The 18315-nt window shown below is 36.0% G+C and overlaps 1 protein-coding gene across 1 annotated transcript in view; it reads left to right on the forward strand.

The window, feature by feature from the left end:
- LOC147069798 (dynein axonemal heavy chain 1-like) overlaps positions 1-18315 on the forward strand; it is a 112427-nt gene that overhangs the window by 89489 nt on the left and 4623 nt on the right. The window contains exons 62-76 of the mRNA XM_085950347.1: positions 353-496; positions 1730-1896; positions 2489-2714; positions 3183-3378; positions 4576-4772; positions 5724-5878; positions 6827-7059; positions 8361-8494; positions 9029-9170; positions 9888-10012; positions 11680-11844; positions 12675-12827; positions 14153-14288; positions 16084-16210; positions 17932-18027. Coding sequence (XP_085806473.1) covers positions 353-496; positions 1730-1896; positions 2489-2714; positions 3183-3378; positions 4576-4772; positions 5724-5878; positions 6827-7059; positions 8361-8494; positions 9029-9170; positions 9888-10012; positions 11680-11844; positions 12675-12827; positions 14153-14288; positions 16084-16210; positions 17932-18027 — 2396 coding nt within the window. The remainder of the gene's footprint in view (positions 1-352; positions 497-1729; positions 1897-2488; positions 2715-3182; positions 3379-4575; positions 4773-5723; positions 5879-6826; positions 7060-8360; positions 8495-9028; positions 9171-9887; positions 10013-11679; positions 11845-12674; positions 12828-14152; positions 14289-16083; positions 16211-17931; positions 18028-18315) is intronic.

Consider the following 18315-nt stretch of genomic DNA (forward strand, 5'->3'; position numbering starts at 1 on the left):
TATATTAATAATTTAGTTGCTGGGACCACCCTCTTAGCAACCAATAATAGTGGATTGAATTACGGATTTCTTCCGAAATAACTTTTCATACAAAACAGAATTAACTGAAAATGAATTCAATTCTACTTAAAGATGGCCAAAAGTATTAAAAGAATGCATTGGCATCGTTTTCTGATATATTCTAAAAGTTCCAAATGTCTAGCTAGTCGGGAAGTTAGTTAAAAATCGATTGCACGATTTGTACTGGATAAACAACCACCGGACAAACAAGAATACGAGCTAAGAAAAACGTGGTAAAATCACTTTTACTTATGTAAACACCATTTCAAAAAATCTTTATTTTGTTGTGCAGTGCAAACCGGAAGGGCTAATAATATGCAAGCAAAACGACAAAGGATTGCTACGATTCTTCGAGGCGAGCGTTCGCTTTGGAAAACCAATTTTATTGGAGAACGTCGGAACCACACTTGATACGGCTCTGGATCCCATTTTGAAGGTACCAATTTCACTTTAGTGCATTATTAATTCCCGGTTTTACATTTTTATTTACCACAATTTACGTCTGAAACCTTCAAAATTCAAATTAAAATTATGTAACTATCAAAATTAAAAATCCAATTTACTTGAACACACTCAATTCAATGCAATATGGCAATCATAAGTTTGCAGTATCTTTTTCACGTATATAAACAGGCCATCAGCTCAATCATCGTCCGATTGAAAGAACATGTCATGGTAATATATATAGGTGTTTATTTTCTGAAAAAATATATCAAACCAAATTATCTACATATGAGGCGTCTAATTTAAAAAAACGACAAGACCACAATTCAATATTTTTATGGGAAACAACGTTTAAAAAGTTTTTATGTTTCAAGCTTCAATTATTTGTTCTAATGTGAGATTATTTTTTTCCATTGTATTCTATGTCGAAATTATAACCAAATGGCAATTTGTTTCAGCCGATAAACTCTTAAATGTAATAAATATAGGCAAAATAAAATTGGACATAGCGCTACTTGTATCTCACATTTTAATTTATTCCGCATAAGGCACATATTTCCGTGGCACTGTCATGAGTTTACCAGATGCTACAGCATGGGAGATGCCATTTCCAATATTGAACGTTCCCTTATTGGTTGACTTAAACACGAGCGAAATCAACCAAGCTTTAAATAATATAAAACACGGACTTGGTGCTTTTTGTAATAAATCGAGAATTAAAATATTTTTTTTCATAGGGTTATGTCGCGTTTTGGAATTTATAGACCAATACATATTGTGTAAAATTATACAAAGAATACGTGTGTATTTTTTTCTCGATTTTGACCAAATGTGGACTTATCGCTTTTTGGAATTAGACCCTCATATATTCATTTCTGAGTTTCCGAAGGTGTAAAGATGTATAACACTATCAAAGTATTTTCACTGTTAACGGTGAGAAACGGGTGTCACATTCTATGTCCACGAGCGACTGCAAGCCTCCTTTTGATTCGTAACAAATTCCGACAAACGATGGATCACTGCGAGTGCACTTAGAGCCGGCTCGCGAACTAATTATTTGGCGTCCATACTAGTTACTATATTTGCAACGGTCACGGTTACGGCTCGCCAATGAGTATCCAGCTTTAGGAGTGGAGTGCACTGTTATAGTGTTAGAGCAGCTGCCACTGGTCGTGATGCGTTCAATTGTGCTCTATTAAAAGTAAAATTAAAAATTGCATTTCAGAAAGAATTATTCCAGCAAGCTGGTCAGACGGTTGTGAAGATAGGGGACGCCATTATACCGTACTCGGATACGTTCCGCCTCTTCATCACCACGAAGCTGTCCAATCCTCATTACACTCCTGAAGTGTCCGTTAAAGTTCAGATTGTCAACTTCGCATTGATTCCCAGGTAAGTGATAATTTATTTTCCAGCATAATTTTATCAGAGTTAGCAGTTAGCAGTGTCTTTAATGCATTGGTGTAGTACGCGTATTGTAGGAGGTGACCTTTCATCACCCTTTTTAAATTGTGTATATCAAATAGCGTTGCCAGATGTCCCACTTTTTAAGCAAATATAGATTGTCCCGACAGGGATATAGAACACAAATAAGACGTTTAGGTTAAGACAAAAGAGCGCGATGGATGCATGATGGAGAAGTAGATGTGGACCTGTTGTATGAAGAATTTAACTTGCTGAAACTTTCTATTGACGTGATTACAAAAAATTCGATATTCCCGTTATTCAAGCTATTTTTGGAAAAGAGACTAAAAATATTTTCATGCTAATTTCATTTATTTTAAGCATACCAACATTTAAGTACTATACCGAACGGGCATTTTCTTAAATCAATTTAAAATGGTCAGATGCCACAAACAGATGTTCTATTGAGTTGATAAAATCGGAATTACTAACTACGAAATTAATTCAATTCAACATGATAATAATATACTCATGTGCTGAATTTTTCATGCTAATTCTTTGTGCGATTATGTAATGACAGCGGTCTGGAGGAACAACTGCTGTCCATAGCGGTGGCGCAAGAGCGCTCTGAGCTGGAAGACCAGAGGTCGCAGCTGGTGGCGGGCAACGCGGAAATGAGCGCTCAGCTGGGGCAGATGCAGGCGCGCATCCTCAGCGGACTCTGCGAGAGCGTCGGCTCCCCCGTAGATGATGAAGACCTCATCTTCACTCTTGAGGCCATCAAGGTCAAGAGCGAAGAGATAACTGTAATGAATAATTAATTATCTATTCTCTTTTTTTTACACCCACGGTGGCCGCGCGGCTTAAGCGTTGGACTATAATGCCGTGGGTCCCAGGTTCGAATCCTGGGTTTGGCTAGTACACGTATTGTTTTTCAATTTGCGTGTGAGTCAGGATATGGACCTAATAGGATGAGCAAGTGGCTGACATCCATTTCTCGTAAAAAACAAAATCTGTTAATACAAACGTCTACTCTGTGGAGGCCCATATGATCCTATTAGGATCGGACATGGTCGGAAAAATCTCTTTTTATGGGCTGTATCTGTTATCGGACTTCACTGCTAATTCTTGAGCAATTCTTGAGCTGTGATGTTCTTTTTCTGTCAAGGTGTTGTATTCTGAAAATCTTCATTTGAATAATAAAATCTAGAAGAAAATCTCTCAATGTGAATTTAGTCATAAAATAATTCACCATTTCTTTGTCTCTGGCTTAGAAAAAAGTGAAAGAGTCGGAGATCACTCAGCGGAACATCGAGTCGGCTCGGCAAGTGTACGTGAGCGTGGCGCAGCGAGGGACGGTCCTCTTCTTCTGCCTGGCGGACCTGGCCGTCGTGGACCCCATGTACCAGAATTCCCTCGCCTGGTTCGTGAGGATTTACATCAAGAGTATGCAAAACACTGAGCCAAATGGTAAATCCAAAAATTCAACTCAGACTAATACCCGGATGGATTCATTTGACATCACTCGATCACGATTCCAGAGAGGTTTTTGTGTGGTTGAATTGATACCTGTAAAATAATAAATATGTGTTATGGAAAATGGCTACCTTTTTTGGTATATCTAATTGTGACTATGCAGGATTGCTCACGTAGGATTTTATGTCAAAATAATGGTTCATTGTATGAAAAACTTCTTTTATGTTTGTAATATTATTGCAAGAAATTTTAATTTCAACGCAGCCCTTGAAATTTTAAACTCATAGTATAATCCTATTATAAAGAATTTAGAATTTTAAACAATACACAGCTGATTTGATTGATATCATAGTAGATGTATGAAGTTCTCTGCAAATGAGCTTGCAATGCAAAATCACTTGTAGCTAATTTCATATGTGGACCAATTGCGCTTATTTTTGCTTAAATTTTATATATTTAGACCAGGGGAGCCTAAATATTTTATTAGGTACCTTATAATTAGTGTGACACTTGTTTTTGTATATTGTTTGATATGTTTTTTTATATTGACTAGTAATTTAGCTGATGCGTATCGCAGTTGATTGGTCGTGTTTTCATCGAGCAACCTGCTGTGACACTTCGTTTTACTACATTTAATTTCGAAAAGAAAGATTCGCAGCTATATGAGTCCTGATCCTGACGGAGCTGATCGGCAAATATGTATTATATATATGTAAACACAAGGTAGCGTTTCTTAATAAAGCTGATATGCCGTATGCGCCTTCACTGACAATGAGTGTTGCAGTGTCACGCTGAACATACGTTACGATGAGTACAGTCAAAATGAGCCGTTGTCGTTTTTACAAGTGATACACGGCAGCAATTTTGAAAAGTATTTTGCCAACTGTACTTCGCGGCGATCCGCACGAGACTAGAATCGAGTCTGAGCTGACAGTCAGCGTGACTGAAAAATCAGTCTTACAGAGGGAGTGTTAAAAGATAGCACTTTTGACAGTTAATTTATTGTGATAATTAACTACCTGAATACATAAAGTGATAAATTAATGTGATATATTATTATGATTTATCACATTTAGTTAGAATAGCCTCACTGGTAAGATATAATTTTGAAGGCTGGCATAGAAGAAGGTTCATCTTTTTGTCATTTTTTATGGTGTGGTGATTATAATATAAATATTATTTTCCTTGCAGATGTGGTGAACGAACGTGTTGAAATAATTAAGGAATACCTGACATACTCCTTGTACAGTGAAGCTTGCCGTGGGCTGTTCCAGAAACACAAAATGCATTTTGCATTCTTGCTCTGCACAAGGGTGCTACTGCAAAGGAAAGACATCGATCCTGATGAATACAACTTCCTTTTGTACGGATCAACATTAAGGAAAATGGTGAGTCTTTGAGTCAATTAATATCCTGTCCACCTTCCGTACGCCGACCCCACCCTATCGTGGGGGCACAACAGTGGCTCACTGAACATTTGAGGCAGATCAGTGCCATTCAGACAGTGTCAGAGAAAACGTTAAACGTAATCAAACACCTGCTATATATTTATATTTTCATGTTCATTTTTCATGAAACAAATATGTACAAGGTATTCATAATTTAAAAGTACATTAGAGAAATACATAACCACGAGAAAAAATCTTTTTGAAAATAATACGACACCCCGCATGTTCGAACCTGCAGCCCCTTGGATTCCTGCCCATGTGCTTTTGACCACTAAGCTATATATTGTGTCCTATATGATTGCGACAAAGTTGTCAACTTGTCAACAAATTCTCTGAAGCACTTTCTAAAATTTTGACCTAAATAACCAAACCTTACTTTTACAAAACGTTGAAAATCGGTTTACTCACTTATGTACTTGACTCCATTTAATCCACAACTCCTGAATTATCTATAGGTTAGCTACATTATTATTTCCAATTTATATGTGTGGATCCTCGATGACCGCGCGACTTAAGCATCGGCCTATAGCGTTGTGAGCCCCAGGTTTGAATCCTGGGACTGGCAAGTACACATATTGTTTTGTATGGACCTAATAGGTTGAGGAAGTGGCTGACATCCATTTCTCATAAAAAACAAAATCTGTTATTACAAACCTCCACCCTGTGGAGGTCCATATGATCTTATTAGGATCGGACATGGTTGAATAATAATATAATATATGTGTGGTGGTGTAAATGAGAATTTTCCCGTTATGTTATATTACAAATAGAGAACATCAATTGTTTTTCCAAAGTGTAAAATTCAAAAACCAATGACTATATTAAACCAAGAGACCCGTCTCTAACAGTGGATTGACCGTTTATTTGAATTATGGCCTGCTAATGTTTCAGAAATTGCCCAATCCCGACCCGAGTTGGATAACTCCCAAAATATGGCAAGATGTCCTTTCACTGGGCGCGCTGAAAAGCTTTAAGATTGTCGTAGAATCGTTTGGGAAACACATCAAGCATTATAAGGTTATGTATAATGCGGCTGAACCACAAACGTGAGTCAATATCTATAATCCAAAGTATTTGCCAATGGAGATGGTTTCCAACAGCCTCCGATCCTTTGCCTGGTCTAATGGAGGTATCAGTAATAAGACTCAGTGTGAGTTAATGTTCACTTGGTTTATTTGTCAAATCTCTATAATATAGATCAGTGGTGGCGAACCTATGGCATGCGAGATGATTTTGTATGGCACGCTTCTGATGAGAAAAAAATACCTATAATAATAATAAATGACAGTTTGCATTGTATAAAAAATAGCAGGCAAATATTCTTTAAGAATAAGCATTACGATTAATTTAAATATATCGCACCGTGAGTGTAAAACCAAGGTATATGCAAAAGACATATTTTGGATATATTAGGGTTTGAAGTCTTCGTTTTGTTAGGAGAAATAGAGTTTATAAAAAATACCATCATATTTGGTTTATATTGATACCGGATGAAGGTCTCCCACAGGAGACCACCTCAAAGGGCGGACCGAACCATCATCTTTCCCAAAACACCACAGCCTAAGTCCACTCTTCGCGGTTCTCGCAACCCTCGGCCGAGCGGAGCCCGCCTCCTCAAAATCCGATCCGAAGGCCGGTGATGATATCTATATTATATTAAATGTTTTTTGAGTTTCTTCACTTTTACATTATCAAGTTCACGACTTTTGCAGTTGTGTTGAGGGGCAAGGAATCGGCTTTCTCATACAGCTGAATGAAGCAGGCCAACAATAGCTGACAATTTATGAGAAATAGCGACGCGATAAAAATAATTCAGGCCATCACAGAGGATTTACTTTGGTCATTATAACATACCCATATAATATAATGTTAACGTTCAAATTTTGCCACAAATTGATTACCAGCCCGCCTCACCATACTTTTTCACCATACTGCTTCACCATACTTTCATATAACCTACCGCCCCTAGGAATAAACTATTAATGAATTTTCAGAATGCCTACTCCGATGCATAAGAATGTAAGCCTGAGTGGTTTCCAAAAGCTACTGTTAATTAAAGTCCTCAGACTGGACAAGTTGTCAAATGCGATGCAGGACTTTATAGTGGGAGTATTCGGAGAAAGGTTCGTGGAGCCTCTGACTACTGACCTGATGGATATGTATAAAGAATCCACTCCCACCACGCCGCTCATCTTTGTACTATCCACCGGTACAGATCCAGCTGAAGGTATAGATAAATATGACTTTATGGTCTTCGGAGTGTGTACAGTAGAATAATGTTGCATGTTTGGAATTTCATTAGCAACACCGTTACGATAGCAACACCGCCTATACACCTTACCGTATTATATTGAACAATACTTCACTCATTAAGTACTCAATGTGTTTGCTTGTCATGTCCACATCCCGACTACCGACCCATTTCTTAGCACATGTTTAGATTAAAATTAAAATAACCTTACTTCTCTCATAACTGGATATATGTATATTACACTCCTACTAGTCCCGGTGGATTGTTTTAAATATATTGTACACACATTGCCATCTTTTAGAATCATGGTGAAATACTAAACCAAAATACAAGACAGCCGTTATGATTTACCGGGGGTAGTCAACCTTTTTATACCTACCGCCCACTTTTGTATTTCTGTTAGTAGTATAATTTTCTAACCGCCCACCGGTTCCACAGTAATGGTGATTTATAAAGTAGGGAAGTAACTTTTAAAGTAGTTTTTAAAACCCTACCGCCCACCATGAATGCTGGTACTCCCTCAGTGGGCGGTAGGGAGCAGGTTGACAACCCCTGTGATATACTTACTTTTAATATTTTCAACAAAAAGATATGTCCATAAAGTTTGATTCGCGGTCCTTTGGGTACCGCCATGCTTATACCTCCCTGTATTTAAAGGGTTAACAAATAAACCAGGTCTGTGGTTTTCAAACTTCTTCAATGAACCTGCTGTTCTCCACATAGCCGAAAATTAATCTACGGAAGCTATCTACGTAATGGGCAAAGTACCATCCTTAAATAGACTGAAATTAGTCTCGAATGTTATTTAAAATCATTACCTAATTAATACCACTCCATTACTGTGCTACAGTAAAACCTCGTTAATACGAATTCCACGGGACCCAAAATCGAAAAAAAATCGAATTTTGTAATGTATGAGGGTAAGTTTCATTAATATCGTTTACGATACTACCAAATTTCCGGTTCTGTGTATGTTAATGGGTCATAAAATGTCAGGATTATTTTTATTACCTTCTTAAAATAAGTAATTTATGATGTTTTAATAAAAGTCTGTCACAATTTTCAATGACTGGCTCATGAAATAGTGTACTTTATTACAATTTACTGAATATTTTTATATGCCAGGACTCTGAAATCATTTCGAATTACGAAATTCGAATTAAAGGTGTAGTTTTATATGATAATAATGTTGAAGGGACTTTTTTTTCGTGAAAATTTTACATTATTACATTATTTTTCATTAAAACAATTACAATTATTTTAATGATATTCCATAGACCTTTTCAAGTTTGCCGATCGTATGAAGATGACGAAACGCTTGCAGACAATTTCACTGGGGCAAGGTCAAGGCGTTATGGCCGAGAAAATGTTTGAAGCCGCCTGCTCGGATGGATCGTGGGTGTTCTTCCAGGTATTTATAATCATTAATATTGAACGACTTGTAGTCTCCATAAACAGATATTTTACTTCCACTAGTGATACCTAAAAATCATGCAAACTTTCCTACACTGTCTGATTTGTTCGCTACCGGATATGAATTGTAAAGGTGTCCCGAAATTCACGCAAGATTTGAATTTTGCGCCATTTGTGTGGTAAAGTGTTGTAAACGGTAAAAAAAGATAGCGTGACAGCTGACAGTTCAGGGTTATTAAAAATGGAGCACTACGTGAATCAATGAAATTCAGCCACATTTATGCAAAACAGTCATGGAAAATTTCGGCAAAAGATTGCGTATGTGCCAGCAAAGCCATGGAGACCATTTACCCGATATGCCACTCCATATATAACCCTGAGGCCTATACTGTATACTTTAAAAAATTAATATAAATAAATAAATTATAAATAAATTTACAATTTCTATTTAAAAACCTGTGTTTTTATTACTTCCTGTGTGAATTTTGAGACACCTTTAGTTTGAGCTAATTTTTTTGTATTTAATTTACAGAACTGTCATTTATCACCGAGTTGGATGCCCTCTCTTGACATGCTCGTGGAGCAAATCATTCCTGAGACTGTTCATAAAGACTTCCGCCTGTGGCTGACTTCAATGCCATCGCCACATTTTCCTGCAGCGCTGTTGCAAAATGGTAATACATTAAGTGGCAATATATTCTTCTAAGAACCATGGCATTTTTATACATTAAGATTTCAGTGTCATTTGTGAGTAACTTTATAGTGGTAACTGATGGACATATAGGTACTGTCATGGCAATTGATAATAAATCATCGCTATAGGATTAGTTTATCAAATATTTGTTTTTGTCGAAATCAACCTTTTAATGCAGAATGATTTTTTGTATCTAAATGAGACCAGAAGACCATCCTTTTCTTTAAATTACTTTGTAATGAATACAGCATTCATATGCTGTAAAAACAACAATTTAAATACCTCCCATGTTGTTACCGCCTAAAGCATGGCATCCTCAGAGGAACCAATTACACTTACACAAGTACACTTCCTTAACCTACTAGGTTCATACTCTGGGTTCAAACACACATTGAAAAACAACATTTGAATTTTTCAGACTCGGAATTCGAACCTGGGACCCACGACACTATAAGTAAGCCTGCCATGTAACCACTCAGCTATTGTGGGCGTTACTTCCGTGTTTTTACTTCACAATAATCCATATTTTCCCTGTCCTCCTGGCAAATAAATTGCTCCGTCTTCAACGAGTGCTTGGGAGGGGAAGTAACAATATTTTGTAGTGGTGAAAGCGTACAACTAGCTGTACATAACTATTTCAGTTATGGCTTTAAAATATTTTTTGACTGATATTAAATATATGAAATCCATTTGACAGGCACAAAAATGACCATGGAGCCACCCCGCGGCATAAAGGCCAACATGCAAAAGGCTTACCAAAGCCAAGTCGCAGAATTTGCGAATATGTTTTCATTGGAGACAGAGAAGGGGTACAATTTTAAGGTTTTTTTTCACATTTTAATTACTCACTCTATAGTTGATGTTGTATAAATTTAATATCAGATAGGTCCCTAATGATGTTCCCTCTAAGTAAAGTCAGAATTGAGATGGCATAAACTTACTAGAGACAGTGATTCCTACCTATAAATTTCATGGGGTCACTGCCAAAAGTTGATAAGTCTCGAAATCATATTATGGGGTATTTGCAATATGAAGTTTGACATGCCCTCTAAAATTAGGCATAATGCTAATTTCTCTGTGCTGTCTGTGCATGTTCTATAATATATCGGACGACCTTGAATCTTTTTTCTAGCACACAATACATAGACACATAATCCATTATATAATGTTTGAGGCTTTAACCGTTGTTTTTTATCGTAGTAGATTTTCGGGTTTCCACCGTGTGTCCTTCTTCCTTCTTTACACGACGTTTCGGGCTCGTTGCAGAGGCCATTATCAAGAGATGATATGTTTTATGATGAAAATGTAGTGTAGGTATGTGAATGTAAACGTTGCTCTAAGAATGTTAAAAGGAATCCGATTAGCTAAGAGCGAAAGTTGCTCAGAGTAATCTGTCAATCGTTACGACCACGGATACCGGCTCGAATATCAGAGCCCAGAGATAAATTATACTAATGGTTTTATAAATGCGTTTAAAAATTAATAAATGTAAAAAATCTTAACACCACTGCACATTCATGTACCGAAATATGACTATATTCTAAAACATTAGACCGAGAGGTTTAAAAGAATACTATTTTATGTAATAAAAATACTTTATGCAGTCATCAAATGTTTAAAATAAATATAAACGATAATAAGGCTTCAAAATTATATAAATAGATTATTTACAACGTTTAAGGAATGTCCAGGATCATGGTTTGAAAATGCAATAAAAGCTCCATTTTGACCTACGCCGAGCATGTACCCCCTTAAAAAGGTGTAGCAATTTATTTTTCAATTCACACGTTTCATTTAAGTGTGCTTTTGACTCAATTGAGTTATGTAGAGCAACCAGAAATTCAAATGCACTACAGCAGCATATGCAATAATTATATCGAAGTGATTGGACCTACCCGCAGGCAAGTGATGGTATTATAGGTTCAGCAGAATAACTTTGGTGCCCTCAGAAATTTTTGTAATGCATTTTTTTGCCGACCTTTGATACATTTTTATTCAGTTTTTTGGCCAGTATAGATATAAGAATTGCCATCTAACAAAAATCTGTGAAGCTGCACTTCCAATGCTAATAAATTCCATCCGTTCTAGTGATGTCACCTTGGGTTACCGTACGAGAGTAAATAAAAGAAAAATGACTATTCTGACAATATAACTAAGTCAAATAAGGTTTCATCATCATTATTTACTAGTATTTGTTTTATTTAAAAAATGTAGAAATATTTGAGATACAGCTATCAAACTTTTTCAAACAATATCCATCAAAATTATAATGTTGCACGTTGGGCATTAGCTGTTCCAATCAATATTTTGTGGGATGATATTATGCAACCTCAACAATCTGCGCGTCTATCTCTTCACAGTTTGTATGAAAATTAGTGCTTAGGCTCCATCTCTATAAAAGAAGATTTTCTTCCAACATCTTTGGATTAGAAGAACACTTTCAAGTAGTCAAGTAAAAAGTACTAATTTCCCTTTGTTATCATTTTCAGTTATTAATATTCAGTCTGTGCCTCTTCCATGGAGTTGTTTTGGAGCGAAATAAGTTTGGGCATCTGGGATTCAATGTGCCGTACGAGTTCACCGATGGTGATCTTCGCATCTGTATACAGCAGCTGCACATTTTCTTAACGGAATATGAAGAGATACCCATGAAGGTAGTCCATTTATCGTTTTGCTGTCGTATCGGAGTTATATTAACAAGCGGAGCCAGTCGTGAAGCTTCCAAAATGTCTAGGAAAGATGATTTCTTTAAGAATATGCTTGGAGTGCATAATACCACGTTTACACTTGTTTGGATTTACTGCTGACAGTATGTATTATCGCAGCCATAACAAGAAATGCACGTGTAAACATGTATTATCCTGCAAGTTGCAAGATTGCAAGCATGAATCGAAAAAGTTCAGAAGCTTCTGAATTTTCACGCGACAGTTGGGATTTGCTCAAAATCTGCGCCTGCGCATTAAAACAATGGTGGCGAACCTGCCGAAAAAAAAAACGAACTACACCAGCAGAGACTCATTTTGAGGTTAATCAATTTTCACAACTGTAAAATAGTACCATAAAATGACGAAATCTCGTCTCGCGTACTCTTGAAGAATGAGATTGGCAAGACAGTCAGGACTTTTACGTGTTAACAGTTATTATCCTGAAAATACACACTATGGTGCAAGTAAATCAATGCACGTTTACAGGTGCTGTAAACCAAAGTAAAAGTGTTAAAAAATCACCAAAAAGATTTAAAGACAATTATAATATAAAGACAAGAATTGTTGTTATTAAAATAATAAATGACACACTATAATTAATAGGTTTACATAATATCTTTTGACATGATTTCATTTATGAACTGAATCTCAAAAATAAATATGCAAACTTGATAATAAATTATTGTGTATCACTATTTAACTAGGAGTCAATGTATTCAGCTCCATATGCTTGGACCCCATAGGTCCCTGTATTCACAAATATTTGATTGATATTGTAGATGCTGATTTATGTTACGGGGCATATAAATTATGGCGGCCGCGTCACTGACGAATGGGACAGGCGATGTCTTCTCGCCCTCCTCGAAGATCACTACAACAATGAAGTCTTGAAGGATACGCACCAATTCGATACCAGTAAAGTTTACCATCAGGTAATCCTTCACATTTCTATTTCCTCGCGTCCCGTTTTGCATTATTGAGTACCTACTATCTTTTATGCGACACTGAATATGCAATAGATTTATGAATCAGATCTTTATTATTGGAAATACCTCATCTTCGGAAAACCTCAGATAATATCTATATGTATTAGAAAAAATCGATAAGAATTTTACATTCTTAAATGTTTGTATGTATCCGGTATCGAATATAAAATATAATTTGTTAGTTATTCACATGTTTAAAAAGACGTCATTATCAAATTTGACTGATGTCTGGTGGTGGCTATATTTTGGCAAAGTTTTGAAATACCTCCGATGACACGAATATTACATTTAATTTGCATCAGTCATAGCACTTACCCGGACAGTAAAAACATATGAGGTTTGAGTCCCACTTGGTTGGCTTTTTGACTTGTCTAAAAATTTTTCTAATATATGTTGCATCATTTTATTTCAATTAAAAAGTTTAGACATACGATGCCATCTGTTGCCACAATATAATATTAACGACTAGATAATACAGAATAGTAATCTAAAATAGACATACAAATTTGACACAATTAAATATTGTGTGATTACATTCACAAAACACATGTAACTTGATGAACCGTTGCATAGTGTTCATTTCACTCATTCATTTCAATCATTTCTATACAATGACATTGGCAACGCACTCAGTACAGTAGCTAGCAAGTAAATTCGCGCATAGTGACATTCGCACATGCATAGGTAGACGTCACGCAATTTCCATTATGCGATATCACGCATCGGGAATTTATAGCAATATCAATATTGTAAATGGCGTTAGAACAGATTATGCCATTCGGCAGATCCGACAGAAAAGTGAGTGTCATTTTTTTTTTCAGATGCTTCGTCCGTATTAATGTCATTGTTTCTATATATCAAATCAATATTTCAAATCATTTTTAGCCTGAAATAATTTTCATAACTTCAGGCAATTTTCATCATTAAAATGTTGTCAGTGTTGCCATATTTTTCTATGCTGATTATAGTACAAAGGCGTAAAAATTATAGTATTTCTGAAAAATATATAGTACATTTTTCGTTTGGCATCTTTTAAAATTATAGTATTTTGGTATATTTTGCGTAAAATTATAGTATATTACATTTTCCACGGAATTAAAATTATAGTATTGTACTATAATTATAGTACGGTTGGCATCACTGGGTTAGGTGTAAATAACCGTCACACTAAACCAAACTCGAAAGATATGCCACTGTATTGTAAGTTAATATCACGAAATGAATTTTGAATTTGAATCTGATATTTGAATCGAGTGGTTTTTGGTTAATAGATTCCGCACGATAGCCCGTTGAAGAATTATTTGGATTATGTGAAAACTCTCCCCATAAACGATGACCCGAACATATTTGGACTGCACTCAAACGCCAATATTACCTATGCCCAGATGGAGTCCTTGGCATGCCTAGGTAGGGTTATTTTAATGATACTAATTTCTATTCATATAAAGTCTTTGGTGCTCTCTTTCTAATCATATCTTTTCCAGAGAGATAATTATTATGGATCGTATACTTTGACACATTTGTTTTATTTTTATGATGATTGATGCTTTGTTTTGCGGACGGCTACTTGCCACTTATTGAATGGGTCACGGGTTTACATCTCATCGCTGATTCTAATGCTAGAAACACATTACCATCACGCAGTGGCGAAGGGTGGAGGTAGGCTGTTAAGATCCGAAATAAATAGTGGACATTAAGCTTTGTTAGTCGTGTGTATTTGTTTTTATTGAACTAAGACTACAATTTACAGCTGATAGTGTTGGTTAGTTTTTAAAAATCAATTAAACCCTGCCGAAATCACACCATAATAGTTTTGGTATATTTTGGGCGATACGACAAAATTGTGCACACTTTTTCATTCATGCTTATTTGTTTTCGTTGAATTAGAAATACATTTTATTACACATGTAGATTATTCATTTATTCATTCATTCATGCATTCATTGAGATGATACATCAGTGAAACGGCAAATAATTTTCAACTATAGGTGCAACGAAATTTTGGACTCGGTGGCATATGGAGAGCGAACGTCAAGGTGTCAATACGTCAATTTGTTTCGTGATGGCGACGGGGGTATTAATTCTTAAATCGTGTAAAGATGACTAAAAACGTTACCCATTTACTTGAAAAAGAAAGCATGTCAATGAATATATTATTAGAATATATATAGAACAATAAACAGAACATTAAATAGACGCATGTTGGATTTATATGACAAATTATATTTCGTTCGGCATGCGTCATTTGCACCCGCGACTCGCAATCCGCCCATCGCCTAGCCACAATCTTTTTAGACCATGCCTCAACTGAGTTATAGCCTTAAGCCCTGCCTAAACTAAACTATAATAGATAACAAATATTATTCTATCTATAAAATACACAAAATTATGCATGATTTAGTGGCATAATTTAAAATATTTTATAGATAGACGAGAATTTTACACCTATTATCTATTGTTTTCGCAGGGTTAAATTTCATTGAATTTTAAATACTAACCGACTGTAATTTGTAGTCTTAGTTCAATGAAAACAAATACTTATGTTTTATTTTATTGCGCACTATTTATGGCAGATCTTAACAGCCTACTTCCACCCTTCGCCACTGCCATCACTTCATGTGAGCGCATGTGCTATAACAATCAGAACATTCAATAATAAAAACTGACAATGTAGAAAGAAAAAGATTGTGTAAATTACACGTCACTTGTAGTCTTCTTCTAAACAACGGAAATCAAAGATATGTGAGAGTATGTGAATTAAAATAGTGTAAATTCTCAGATCGCGTGTCAGTATGGTGTTGTGGCATGATAAGCGTGAGATGACGTTACTGTGGTTCTGACACTGTTGACACCGAAGTACTGTACGAGCTGCAGACGATAAAATGACGGTGGCCCACCTCCAATACTGAATGGCACAGGAAGAATCGTGACAATTGAACGTAGTTATGCAGAATGTAACCAGTCCACGATAATGTCGAGCTGAGATAATGGCACTTTAGCAACAACATGATATTGAAAATGTACGTAAACTTGTAAATAGTATTTTATTTCAAGAATAATTTTTTTGCAGCTTGGCTATTTTCAGCAGAACGTAGAGAAAACCTTCTCGCATCTGATCTATATCACATCTCATTTTTTTTATTGTTTGTGGACTGGCTACTTTCTGCATAACTATGTCCAATTATGATTTTCTATTTGACAGATACACTGAAGTCATTGGAGGCAGGTTCGGCCGAGACTGAATTTTCCGTGGAGAAAATAGAAGTAACTGCCAAAGACATTTTGAAGAAAACGCCTGAACTGTTGCCAATTGAGAAAATCACCAAAGAGTAAGTTCAGCGTTTCGATCGCTTTTATTTATTTACCCTCACACTCCAAGATAAAACAGAACGAGCAAAATTAGACCATGCGTCTTCTTCCGGACTTAAGCGGGTTTAGTTAGCCGCCAGCAGGCCGATAACCCCATTCCTGGCTGCGTTGTAAAGCATATTGTCACTGTACAGGCCAATTGGCATAACCTTCAAATATCAAATTGTTCAGGAAGCTAATGAAAAAAACTGAGGGCATTGGATTTACTTATGGCTCAAATAGACTCTATGACGATCGGTCATATAAATGCCGAAAAACCCGTTTCTTATGTTAGCGTCCTGTGTCACAGGGTGTCACAGAGTGTAAATACGATGTCATAGCTGTCATACAATATGTATGTATAATATGTCGGAATGGCATAGATATGATCGTAGACACTAAATCGCTCTTAGCATATATGTGCCCGATCGTCATATTATAGTCTATTTGAACCTTTATTATTTTATATAATATTTTTTCATTATTTTATTACAAATTGAGAATTTTCTTTTATTGACACACCAGTGGCTTGCCTTTTGGGGTTACAGCATTTGGCTGGAATATTTTTTGTCAAGTTACAAAATGGAAAAAAAAAACTGTTTTGAAATATTTTTTTGGGATTTACGATCCTTGGTCAGTTCGTGTAAAAGACTATGCAATTAGTCCATTGCCATCAAAATGACACTTCAGTGAAAAGTGAGGGTTACGACAATTGGCATGTACAGTGACAATAAATGATATGGGCAGTTCGCAAAGTTAATGATGTTCTGTGGTCTGTCAGGCTGGCATCACGTAGCTTCTTGTAGATTAGTGGTATGCAAACTGTATCCCACGGTACCGAAGGCTGTTTGAGAGATTGAATATTTCCAAGAAATCTTAATACAATGCACTGATGGACAATCAAAATTATAATTTCCATTGTTGTACCAGTTTGTGACCTCCAATGCTTTCTCTTGCGAGATAAAAAATATTTTTGAACAGCACCTATAAATACTTTCAAGAAGAAAACATGGAGAATTTCACATGGATTCAAGCTTTGAGAGAAATAAGGTTAGCTGCAGTGACGTTCTGTGTGGGTAGGCAGGATGATATGATTTGGTAGGGGGATGGAAAATTAAAGAAAAAAGCTATTGACATAATGTATACGTACTGTAAATCAGGGGCGAAGAATGGAGGTAGGCTGTATAGATGAAATATACATAGTGTTCACTAAACTTTGTCAGCCATACTTATTCGTTTTCATTGAACTAAGAATACAAATTGCAGATGGTGCTGATTAGTTTTTAAAATTCAATTAAACCCTGCCTATACCAAACTATAATGGTAGAGGTGGCGATTCAACAAAAATAATACACACATTGTCAGTCGTATTTATTTGTTTTCATTGAACTAAGAATACAAATTGCAGATGGTTTTTAAAATTTGATTAGACCCTGACTAAACCAAACCATAATAGATAGAGAACATTTTTTATATAATATCTATTATGGTTTGCTTTAAGCAGGGTTTAATTTAATTTTAAAATCTAACCAACACTATCGGCAAATTGTATTCTTAGTTCAATGACTGACAAAGTTTAACGTACACTATTTATATCGAATCTCCACAGCTTACCTCCATCCTTTTCCACTGCTGTAAATTATATATGGAGAAGAATCAAGACTGGTTGAGAAGATAATCATGTGTTTTCTTAACGTTTTAGTTTCCCGGTGCACTACGATGAGTCGCTGAATGCGGTGCTGATACAAGAAGCCGTGCGATACAACAAGCTCCTTGTCACCATTCAAAAATCCATACAGTAAGTTGTAATTTCTCAAACTATTTATATCGTACTTTCTGTAAGTTGGTAAGTTTGGCAGGTATATATACGACGTCAGAGATTCCTTGTCACTCGTATCATCATCATTAGACATGGTTGATCCGCTGCTGGCTAAAAGCTCCCTTAGCTCCTACAACATCTACTGAACTTGTGATGAGTTTGTCGATCGCATGGTAGTTAAATGCCCCTTTAGTTTAGTTCTTTTGTGGTCGTTCCGCATTATGCCCGACGGGACTTGATCCTGTAACCACTGGATTCGCGCCATTG

The sequence above is a fragment of the Rhyacophila brunnea genome, unplaced genomic scaffold, assembly GCF_057557595.1.
Source record: "Rhyacophila brunnea isolate RB1 unplaced genomic scaffold, BYU_Rbru_1.0 scaffold_23, whole genome shotgun sequence".
NCBI classification, from domain to species: domain Eukaryota; kingdom Metazoa; phylum Arthropoda; class Insecta; order Trichoptera; family Rhyacophilidae; genus Rhyacophila; species Rhyacophila brunnea.